The sequence below is a fragment of the Polypterus senegalus genome, chromosome 15 (assembly GCF_016835505.1).
Source record: "Polypterus senegalus isolate Bchr_013 chromosome 15, ASM1683550v1, whole genome shotgun sequence".
NCBI lineage: Eukaryota > Metazoa > Chordata > Cladistia > Polypteriformes > Polypteridae > Polypterus > Polypterus senegalus.
This window is the reverse complement of record NC_053168.1, coordinates 106,882,520-106,894,536: the sequence shown is the minus strand read 5'-3', so window position 1 is coordinate 106,894,536 and position 12,017 is coordinate 106,882,520. Positions and strand designations below refer to the sequence as shown.

General features: G+C 40.9%; 1 protein-coding gene across 1 annotated transcript in view; it reads right to left on the bottom strand.

Moving 5' to 3' along the window:
- The window catches only part of itga9 (integrin, alpha 9), a 336,927-nt gene that overhangs the window by 279,184 nt on the left and 45,726 nt on the right, over nt 1–12,017 (bottom strand). Inside the window, exons 3-5 of the mRNA XM_039736193.1 lie at nt 11,452–11,558; nt 7,981–8,104; nt 2,148–2,215 (exon numbers count right to left, since the gene is read on the bottom strand). Of these exons, the coding sequence (XP_039592127.1) occupies nt 2,148–2,215; nt 7,981–8,104; nt 11,452–11,558 (299 nt within the window). The remainder of the gene's footprint in view (nt 1–2,147; nt 2,216–7,980; nt 8,105–11,451; nt 11,559–12,017) is intronic.

Sequence of the window (12,017 nt, the reverse complement as noted above, 5' to 3'; positions counted from 1 at the left end):
GTGTCTGCTATATTCCAAGAAGATGTGCTTCACACACAATTTAAACAAAAGCAGCCCCTTCACACAAAGTATTCTTCGGAAGTATTGGCAGAGTGTGTGTGTATGTGTGTCCATATGTGTCTCCATGTTTTTTTTCATATCTATATGTGAGCACACATTTGGAGTGGCATATATGCATGCAAGATTATGTATCGGTACATTTGAAAAAAATGTGGAAATGGTAGAAGAAGAGTAGTTTACAGAACACATAACAACTCCTGGAGCAGGAATGCAGACAACAGGAGGAGTAGAGCAGAATACCAGAAAACCTGCTGAGAAGAACATGAAAGAACTAAACAAGGTCTTTCGCATTCACAGTGCTGGAGTTAGGTTATTTTACACCATAGGCCAAGCTTCTAAATGCATCAACCAACTACTTAGTAGCTAACCTCTGTGGCTGGGATCTTATGATCTGTGCCCTAGGTGAATGCCTAATTCGCCTTAATGGTGGCGCTGGGCCCTGATTACAGGAGTTTTTAAGGTGGATGAAGAAAACAGAAGACCAGGGAAACAGTGGGAAAACGTCTGGAGTCATAAGCCCTTTTGGGATGGGATTAGCTTTCAGGACATGTATCTGTAAAGTCACTGTTATCACACAACATTGTTCACTTTTACCCTGGATTCTCACGGGATAAGAGTATGTCTGGAAAAATTACAGAGTAAGGCATGTCTTCTATGGTTATGCAATGTATCGCCTCCAAACAGCTGCACGTGTTGTAGCTACTTAACTATATTGCTCCTGCCCATAACAAGCGAAAATGGAGAAAACAAACTTGTGTGAATTCATGATTAATTGATTAAAACAAGTCTACACTGGGTCTTGTGGACTCTTCACCTAACGATGCCACAAGCACAAGTCCTCTAATAGGAATTCTGAGTCTGGAGCTCCTTTGTCCACAAACTTGTCCACTAGACTGCTGCAGTATGAATCCGTTTGAAGTGGTTCAAATTAGGTCACACAGAACATGGGACAGTTCTTTGCATGCTTCCTTTTTTCTATAACAACACCTAAAATCCCCCATGGTTGAAATGCTGTTTTTACAGGAAATAACAAAGTTTTACTAACATGTCTATTCGCATGGGACAAGGTTAACCTGGGGTTATTTTTATGGAATTTTATCAGAAGGTAAAACATTCTGCAAGAAGTTAATGACATGAGTGATTCTGACGATAATAATTATTTTACCCCACCTGTTGGTGTAAAGCCAATCCTGTCCTAAAAGAGCTTTTGAATAATGAGAGGAGAAGATAGGAATTAGAGGGTCCTGGAGAGAATTTAGGAGCATTCTAATAAACCATAGAGCACAACAGAGGGAGCTCTGAATAGGTTCTTGAAGAAGCTGAAGACAAGGATGGATTTGATGTTCATCTGCCATGAGACTTTAATTTTGAATGCTGCAAAAAGACTAGTTAAAGCAAAACACATTATGCTGATTGCCTTTAAGCTACACTAGTGCTTTACCATGAGACAGATAGAGTGGGTGCTAGAAGGCAACCTTCTAGTTTATAAATAAAGCAGCTAAATAGCACTGATTTGAGGTTTTAAGTCAATTAATTTCTCACTGGGTACAAATAAAGTCTATCTATCTATCTATCTATCTATCTATCTATCTATCTATCTATCTATCTATCTATCTATCTATCTATCTGTCTATCTATTATGCCATAATCCTTTATACTTAGATATCCTGATGTCTTCAGCTTTTTAAATGTTTTCACTTTTTAAAGGTGCTATGCCTGCAGTCCTTAAAGGGAAATCTGGCACTGGCTGAGTAAGCCTTGGAGAACACCAGAAAAAACAGAGTCACACAACAGCATTAGATAAATACTTATGAGCACAAGAAAGACTTCTACAGAGACAAAAGCAAGGCTAGTAGGGTATTTCAGGTAACAAAGAAACCAGGAATGGTGATCAATAGACAGTGGGAAGGACTGGGTGTCCAAAAAATGGCATAGTGGGACATTAGAGACACCCAGACAGCAGTGATGGTGAACTTGAGGACAGCTGTCAAAGCACTGGAGAACATTTTAGAAAGCAGAAGGGGACTTGACGTAGCTTGTGCGCCTTTTCACTCTCTGTTGTCTACAGAGTGTAAAGTGTTACCAACCTCAGTAAAGAAGCCTGCAATGCCAGCCTGACATGAACCATGCTCCTCTCCATACTTCTTCTTGTACTCTGCAAGAGAAAAACAAAACAAGAGTTTGTGATCTCAGAGCCATACCAGCGTCTCTTGCCAGCACTAATTTATGTTCTTCCTCTGTGAATTTCCACAGAAATGGCTGAGGAGAGCAGGAGTAAAAGTCTGCAGTGTGGGTTCAGGTGTCACATTACTGAAAACAGTAGGCCTAGAGTGCTGCATAAGACCCATTAAGTCATGGAAACAGTTGCAAAAGCAAAGTGCAGAGAGAGTTTTTTGACTAAAAGGAAGGACTGCGATGTGAGGAAAGTCCTTGTCAGTGTAAATCAGACCCAACAGAGCCTGTAAAGTTCCCTAGAATATTAAATGTCCTACAGCTGAGGGAGATGTGTGAGTTTTGCATAAATCCAACAATCAATAGCTGAGCATTCAGACAGACACTCAAGGCTCAAGGAAGAACTGGTATTCTAAGGGTAGAATCCAAAATGTCGAGCTGGACAAGAGCCTTCTGGGTGACAGAAATAAGCAAGCTAGAGGAGTCAACACTTCATGCATAGTACAGTAAACCAGGTATCAACCCAACATCCCTCCATTATTAAACCTGTTGAAATCACTTGAACCACAGCCTTTCTGAACAGCATCAGTAAGTGGTCAGCAGGCGTGGCCACACCCTGAAATTCATAACAGACCACCTTCGAGCTGCCATTTAACTTGACATGGGAAGTGCATTGTGTGCCACAAATGCAGGAAGTGGCAAGCAGGAAGGCTAGCGTGATAAATACAGGACAGGGAGAAGAATGCAGTCAAAAATATAAATCAAGTTTGGAAACCGGGAAGACAAGAGGACTGGCTGCCAAACAAAACTGCTAGGCAAGGTTCAAAGTCAAAACCCAAAGTACAGTTTAAAAGAGATTTGACACATTAATAAGTTTCTATCCAATATTTAGAATGGCACAGCTAATTAGACAATGACTTTTTTACTGTTGCATCTTTAACACAACTATAACTTAAATACAAAACCATGATGATCGCATCATGACTACGTAAACTCAAAATGGCAGTATCCATAAGTGAACAAAATAGTGTGTGGTGAAACGAAAAAAATACAAATGAACTTATGAAACCTCTTAGAAGATAACTGACAACACAGCTAAATTCTTCATGGTGAAACACTGTCAACACCATTGTGCACCATAGCAATGGGAAGAAATCCGACACAGACGAGAACTACAGAGTCTCTGCCCCGTCATCTACCCTGTGTAAAACTGTGGCAGGTACAGTAGACACCATAATACTTGCCATCCTAATATCTTTTTCCTGATGAAAGCTGATTTGGGTTTGTGAAACATCCTCTCTATAACTATCTGTGAAGCATCAAGTCTAAAATCTCATCTATCAGTCAGAGTGATCTGGTAGCCTACCTTGTTACACTGTGTTCCTCTTTGTTGCACACTCATTATCTTTATAAAGCACTGTACAATAGTGCTCACTGTAAATTATATGCAGCTGAACAATGCCAGGCGTGTTCAGGGCTCTACCAAGGTGGGAACTGGGGAAACACAGCAGGCTGATGCCATGTGTAACAATCTTGTTTACCCTTAGAACACAGGAAGAGGCCCAAGGAGGACGTTTGACATCACTTCCTCCTCAGCATCGGACATTACGCCTCTTCCGTCCTATCAGCTATATACCAAAAGGACAGGTCTTTCATTGATGAACCCAGAACTGAAGGAGACGAGGCTTGCCCTTCAGAAGTGACTTCTCTGACTAACAGTCAAAACCTAAAGTACAAAGTATTGTTACCCTCATTAAACAGGGATATCAGTTTGGATCCCAAATCTTTATCTTTGTGATGTTGGTGCATTTACAACAGACATCAAGAGCCATGGATCAATTTAGATCAGAACTGAATGCCCAGGTTTTTGCTGTTACACTTTAAATTGCCTATTAATGGCCTTAATCTGCCTCTCTACATTGACTTCATAGGTGCTTTGCAGTGTTCAGTGGTACTTTAGGAAAATAAAGATTGACAGATGGACTAGTGAAGTAAAGAACTGACTCTAATAACAGCTAAGCTAGGTTTTTATTAAGCTATGTAAAAGAGTAGTCATATATTTAATATTCCATGAGAAATGGCCCAAACCCAAGTCTACTGCAGGGTACACTGACACACACCCACAATGATTCACAAGAGGCAAATTTGAACTTACATACCAGTCTAAATGTTTGGATAGTGTGGAAACTAAGAAAGAACATGTGAACTTCATTCAGACATTGAACTCTAGTGTCTAGACTTGTAAAGAAGCAAAATAAACCACTGGACCACTACATCATATTACTGTAATAAAAAGCAAAACATCTGATTGAAACTGTATTTCCATACAGGTGTCATCCTTATATATTTCAGTCAGAAAACAATTCTGTGCAAGCAACCAGACTGCGCAGTAAAATGCTCACTTGAGATCTTTTAATTGACGCTGTAGTATTTGGGATGAGGTATGTCCATTTGGGTGATTCATTAAAGAAATGGAACCCTAAACGTATTTCTACACTATGTGCATGCAGTCGTATTCATATTCAGGCAACATTTGTGAGTATGGATCCATATTCATTGTCATACAATTACTGTATCTGTCTGCTCCACTATGGTTCTTCCCATCTCAACTAAGCTGGCAGCACTGTGAGGGTTATGTTTTTTGACTTTCCCAGTGCATTCAATACCATCCAGCCATCCCTGTTAAGGCGTACACTCAGAGATATGCAGGTGGATGAGCCTGTGGTGTCCTGGATGATGGACTATCTGTTGGGCAGAACACAGTTTGTGTGATTCAAGGATTGTGTTTCTGATGCAGCAACACTGGAGCACCACAAGGTCCTGTCTCCTTTTCCCTTCACTCTGTACACCTCTGACTATAAATTACATAATGACCTAATATTATATAAATAAACCATTAGGCCATGTCACTCTTCTCAGACAATTCTGCACTTAATGGGTTTATTGATAAGAGGATGAGACAGAGGAGTTGGGTAAAGAAGTTTGGTTCTTGGGGCAAACAGAATTGTCTTCAGCTTCACATCAGTAAAACCAGAGAACTGGTTACTGACACCAAAGAGCCTCTATGTCCTGTCGCTATTCAAGGAGTGGATGTGGAGGTGGTGCACTGCTACTAGTACTTGGGGGTCCACATCAGTTTCAGGTGGGACTGGTCTTGTAACACAGAGGCATTACAGTACATAAGAAAGGCCCGAGTCGACTGTTATTAAATAGGAGACTGCGCTCCATTATGAGGGCAGTGAAACCCTTCATATCTTCTACAACTCTGCGATGGACAGTGTGACTTTCTGCACTGTGGTATGCTGGGCTGGTAAAATCACTTTAACAGAGGCCCACCTAATCACCAACAGATTAAAATGGCAGACTCAGTTATAGGACACACTCTCGACCTACTGGAGGGAGAAATGGAGGAGAGAATGAAGACAAAACTGAGTGCCATTGTGAACGATACTGCATATAATCTATCTGACACACTAACACTGAGGACTTTCACAAAAGGAATTATTCAGTAGAAGTGTGTCAAGAAACACTGCGGGCGCTCCTTTATATTAACCGCAATGTACCTTTATAATATTCATGACAGTGACTGCTGTGTCAAGTCAGAAGTTTCCTTTCCTTTTAGTCATTCTGGTGTGTTTTTGAAAGGGGATTGTTTGTTACAACATAATAATGTTTATTTGTTTATTGCTATACTGATCTTCTGTAAAAAAAACTAATTTCCCCTGGGAATAAATAAAGTTCTATCTATCTATCTATCTATCTATCTATCTATCTATCTATCATCAGACAGAAACCCAACAAAAAGGGTGACTTAGAAAGTTGAAAGCTATTTATTTACAGCCCACCTTGATGCCAAGTCCCATAATTCTGGAAGCCTTTGAGTTGGCCATTCAATGAGTCTTAGCATTTTAAAATGTCCAATAATCCTCAGTATAAACATTTAACAACACAATGTACGAAAGTTACATGCTACATGAGGATTGTATGCGACCTGCTAATAATTTAAAACATAAAGAGAACAAGGGACTACCTAGACTGAAGTTTCCCTCTATAAAACTTTCATTGCTTCTGGGTCATTCAGCCTAAACAGTCAACAAGGTGGTCACTTTACACACTGTTCAATAGTAAATGGTCCTTATTTTTATGGCACTTCTCAAGTAGCAAGAATTAAATTAATGGACTGTCAGCTATGAGTGCAGCTTGCCTGATTACAAGAATTCTGCAGAAAGGACAATGAAACTCGATCCAGCGCCCTTCCCATTGGAGACCCTCACTGTTTGGTCTGCTGACTTAAACATGGAGACAACTGGAAGCAACTAGTTTTAGTGACAACAACCCAAAACTAAATGCCGGGATGATCTGGAAGCAAACTGTTTATACTCTGGGCCTTGTCTGTAATTATCTGCACTCTGGTAAATCTTTACTTTGTAAAGGTGCTAATCAACCAGTCATAATTGTACACGCTGCCTTTCATGAGGAGAAGCAATGTATAATGTTTTATGCTAAAAGATGTCTCCTTCTTGGAAACTGCATCAAATGTGAGTGAGCACATGGCCCTCACTTATATTGCCAATTTGTTAAAATGATCAGCAGTAGAGATGTGCCAGCGGGTCTGTATGTATTCTACATATAGTAAGCGTGCATGCATTTACTGTACGTGCTTCTACGTAAGATCACATACATGTATCCACTTGTGTTTGGTCCAAATTTGAATGTGCCTGTGTTCATACAAGTTTGTGAAATGGTTTGCATGTTTGATTACCTGTCTGCATTCAAATTTCTTGTCAAACGTGTGAATAGGGGGAATCTTCAGGGCTTCTACTGTTAATTGGTTAATTGGTGTTGTTGTTTATACCTTTCTCTGCTTTACCCTCAGAAATGAAGACCAGGCAGGGGCTGGATGGCCAATGAAGTCACTTCTACTTCTGCTACAAGTTCCACCCTTCTGGTCCACAGCCTCACCGGAAGTCATCAGTCATACCAAGACTAATGTCTGAATGAGATGCCATGCCATTCACACACTGGCTGAAACCTCTTCTTAAAGTTCTTGTATATTGTTTGGCTTTTTTGTCACTTTCGATTAAATGGTGTTCACCAAGTGGTGCCCCAACTCTTTATCTTTGTTACTGCGTATATGTATTGGCCTGTACTTGTGCGTTTTGTCTAATAGTGTGTGTGCGTCTATTGCCAGGTGTATTTGTGTCTGTGCTGTGGCTGTGTATACTCCTCCCTACAGTATTTACAGTACAGAAATATGTCTTTATCTGTATATTTATGTTCATATCTGTGTGTTTTGTTTATTTTTATGCATTTGTGTTTTTGTTTGCTTGATTGTGGACCAATATTTTTATCATACTTGTGTTTGCGTATATCTGTTTTCTTGTCTGTGCATGTGTTCAGGTGTTCCATTGTGCACACATCTGTCTAATGGTATGTGTTTTTGTTCGCATATTTAAGATACAAGACAAAAAGGTAAAAATATAAAAAGGTTAGAGCCACATTTCAGCTGTGAACATGAACTCATTCTTCACTTGTACAGGGATGTATGGGCTCTGCGCATGTTGGTCCTTGTGTGGTGAAGTGCACTTTTCTTTACAAATGTATGCATGTGTGTACTGCCTGTTGAGGTGCTCACCATGTGTGTGTTTGCCTGCATGCGTTGTACATGCGAGTGCCATCCTACAGTTGGCTTTCTGATATCGAAACCCTCAGCAGGCTTGCTGCCATCCTGAACACAATTGTTTTTACCTTCATAGCAGGGAATGAGGCTCTTGCTCTTGGCTTGCAGGTTGCTGGGGATGATGGCACAGAAGCCGTGGGGTAAGATGTGGTCCGATTCGTAGTAAACATTCTTCCACCGGTGGGCGCAGGCCTGCAACACACAGGAGGAGATACGTCATGGGCAAGCAGTGCCTATCAATCAGTGCCAAACAGAACAAGAGGCACCGTTTCGTTGATCCGGTGTGGAAGAGACAATTGCGTTGTCATAATGTTCTCCACGAAAAAAAGTGCTACAAAGAGACTAATTTGATTGAGAAAGGAAAATTGTGGAGCAATCACAAAAAAAGAGACAACAGAAGACACAGCTCACTGTCTTACCTGTGTGATTCTTACACATTAACTTTTAGGACAACCCCTGTAGCCCATGCCCACCCTTAAAATGTATATTATTATGCTGTTCTTTTACAAATTGCATTTGACAAAGTAGTAAAAGTGTGGGAGGTGACTTCAAAGCTCCTGCTGATAAGTACAACCTGTTGCACTTCAATGCCACCCGACCGGCCTCTTTAATTAGCACGGTAAATCAAACTGTGATGGTTTCTAAGAGTAAAATAAAAAAAAAAAGATAATTAATGGCCGAGGAGTGGACTGCAAGGAATGAATCTGTCATCGCCGGAGAAGGAGCAGCCAGGAGGGTTGGGGTTTGAAGATGAAAGCAGTGCCCTGCTTGAGCGGCCGGACTCCGCTGGAGTACTTTACATATCAGCAAAAGGAAGGTCAGCAGGAAACCCGAAGCCTACGCTGTCTGAGAGGCGGCCGCCACAACGCCGGTTTGTTGCTTTGGCAGAGCCTGAATGAAGGAAACACGAGACACAGCAGAGAGAGAGTTCTGCCGAAACCACAGAGTAGCACGTGGTCTGTTTTCACTTGGGGGGATGCAGTATGTGATCTGTCCAGATCAGTTCCTCGCAAATGGAGACAAGCAGTTTCAACCGATTACCATTCACCATACTTTACTTCAGGAGAGTCAGGAATTTAAATATCATACCGTACCTTCAGAACGTATTCAGATCATTTCACTTTTATTCACATTTTGTTTTGTTGTTTCTGCTAAAATTCACTTAAAATTTAGCTCAAGCACATCCCATTCTATTGATCATCGTTGTGATGTTTCTACACCTTGTTTATAGTCCATCTGTGGTCAGTACAATTGATTGCACGACTAGGAAAGGCATATGCTTGTCTATAGGAGGTTCCAGACTTGGTAATGTGTATCAGAGCAAAAACCAAGTCAAGATGTCAAAGGAATTGCCTGCAGAGCTTAGAGACGGGATTGTGTCGAGGTGCAGATCTGGGGAGGCTACAAAAAAAAATTCTGCAGCATTGAAGCTTCTCAATAACACAGTGGCAAGTATAGAAGAAGACATTTGGAACATCCACCACTCATCATAGAGCTGGCCACTTGGCCAAACTGAAAAATCAGGGTGGAAGGACCTTAAAAAGAGAGGTGACCAAGAACAAGAGAATCCTTTGTGGAGACAACCATTACTGCAAAACTCCTCTGAGCTGGTCTTTATGGCAGTGTGGCAAGACAGAAGTCTCTCCTCAGTAAAACAAAGCCAGCTTAGAGTTTGCAAAATGAAACCTAAAGGACTTCCAGACTAGATTGAACTGATTGGTCTCAATTCTAAACATCACATCTGGAGGAAAACAGACACCACTCATGACCTGCATAATATCATGTCAACAGTAAAACATGGCGATGGCATAATAATGCTGTGGGGTTGCTTTACAGTGGTAGGGACTCAGAGACTAGCCACTTGGTCGAAGGAAAGACAAGTGGAGAAAAGTACAGAGATATCCTAAATGAAAACCTACTCCAGAGCACTCTGGACCTCAGACCGGTCTGTCTATAGTTTGTCTCCATTCAACATGACAGAGCGTGAGAGGATCTGCAGTCAAGAATGGGAGAAAAACACCAAATCCATGGGCGTGAAGCTTATCCCGTCATACCCAAGAAGACTGCAGGCTGTAATTACTGCCAAAGGGGCTTGACTAAGTATTGAGTAAGAGGGTCTAAATACCTGTAGCAACATGATGGATCAGTTTTTTATTGTTAATAAATTTTCAAAAAATTCAAAAATTCTGTTTTGCTTTGTCTTTCTGGGGTATTGAGTGTTGCTTAATGTGAGAAGGATTTAAATGATTTTAGAATAATTTGGAACATAAAATGAGAAAAAAGTGAAGGGTTCTAAATACATTCTGAATGCATTGTACATGGGAGAGATTCACAGCAACACCTCCAAACCATTCAGGTGGTCCTGCTCAAGGGGAATTGGTCCATTTCACCTGACCACACTTATTTTCTTTAGTCTATAGGTCCATCACAACTAAGCCATTAAAGTGACCATCCAACATCATGCCTCAAAGAAAGTGTAAATATTCTTCTTAAAGACCAGAAAGGACGGTCCTCATGCTCTTGTGTGATACACTGCCCTGAGCAGTCATCACACACTCCTCAGTGTAACTTACCACATGAGAAACACCTCAAAGAAGCAGGTAGGAATCAGCCATCAAAAGAAAACAAAACAACTGGTATTCTGCCTTATATGCAGTGACGAAGTATAAATGCCCAGAAGAAAGATTTGTCCACTATACTCAGTCCAACGTTCTTCCTCCACCACATTGTAGTAACATTTTGCTGACAGAAGCAAAGAGAGACACAAAACCCAAAGCACCTGTTCCACCTTAGAACAATTAAATGTCTGCTGCCTCCAGTCCAGTACATTAATGGAAATGTCCAGCACTCAGAAAGGGAGGAAGGTCAACTGTAACTTGTCAAAAACAAAGAAATGAATGCCCAACGGGTAGACCAGTTAGCTACAGTATATGTCATCTCAAGTCCACTGATGACATGCCCATGACAGCAGGCTGATCAGGAAAAATGGTAAAGGGAGACTCTCTAGGCCTCACACATGTGCTCAGATGTGCCCACCTCTTACAGTCAAAGAAGAACTAGAGGTCTTCTACATCACACTGTTACACTGAAATGAAGTTCAGGAAGGTGGATCAACTCACATTTGTTTCCACCTAGGAAGATCAGTCCACTTCATTCTAATGCAGGTTCTATGCCACAGATGGGCCTTCTTCTCATTCTGTTAATATAAACACCACCAGCACCTCACCACTGACTGAAGATCTCCAGATATTTTATGCTGCATGGCATTGATAACCAAACACAGTTACTAAGCCAAAGAATTCAGTTTCTAAACTGAAAAAGAATCCTTATCTACTTGCGTCAGACAAGAAACCATAACTGCCAAAGAGGAGCATCAAGTCAGTCAGAACCAGGTGCCAAGACTATAAAGAGATGTGAAGAAGGGGGAAGTAGTGAACAGTACACGTGTCCTCTGACCTTAACTCCCAGGAAGGTCCTTCAGTGGCAAGACATCAAAATCCAACAAAGACAGCACATCTTTATTTGTCTGCCTTCCTTACCAGCACTCCGCCATTAGCCTTGTTCTGCCGAGCCAAGCTCACTCCCATCCACTCATCATCCCTGTTTCCCCGGCACGTCTTTCCACATGTTGGTGTCCTGTCATTACCTGCAAAGAAAAGAAAGGCAGCAGCAGTGCCGCCATGATATTAGAAGATCAGGGCATGCTGGGAAGTTACTCATAAGCTGACCATAGGATCTGTTTAACATGTCATCCATGTCCACACTCTTTTAGTCCCTGGGTTGCAAGGTGAACTAAAAGTTCAAAAGGACTTTATATATCCATCAGCGTGAAAGGAACTACATTGTTAATTTAAATCTTTTTGATTTTTGAAATTTAGCTAGTTATCATAAAATAAAATAATCAGATTAAAAATGTTGTGCAGCACATTTACACTCATATGAAAAAGTAAGTACACCCCATGGAAATTTTTGACTTTTCAACATACTTGAACAGGCAAACTTTATATCTCCATGAAAACAGTGGCTACAAATAAAGGAGAAGTACTTGAACAAATAACACATACAAATGACATATTTATCCTCATAATGTAAATTACCAAAAATG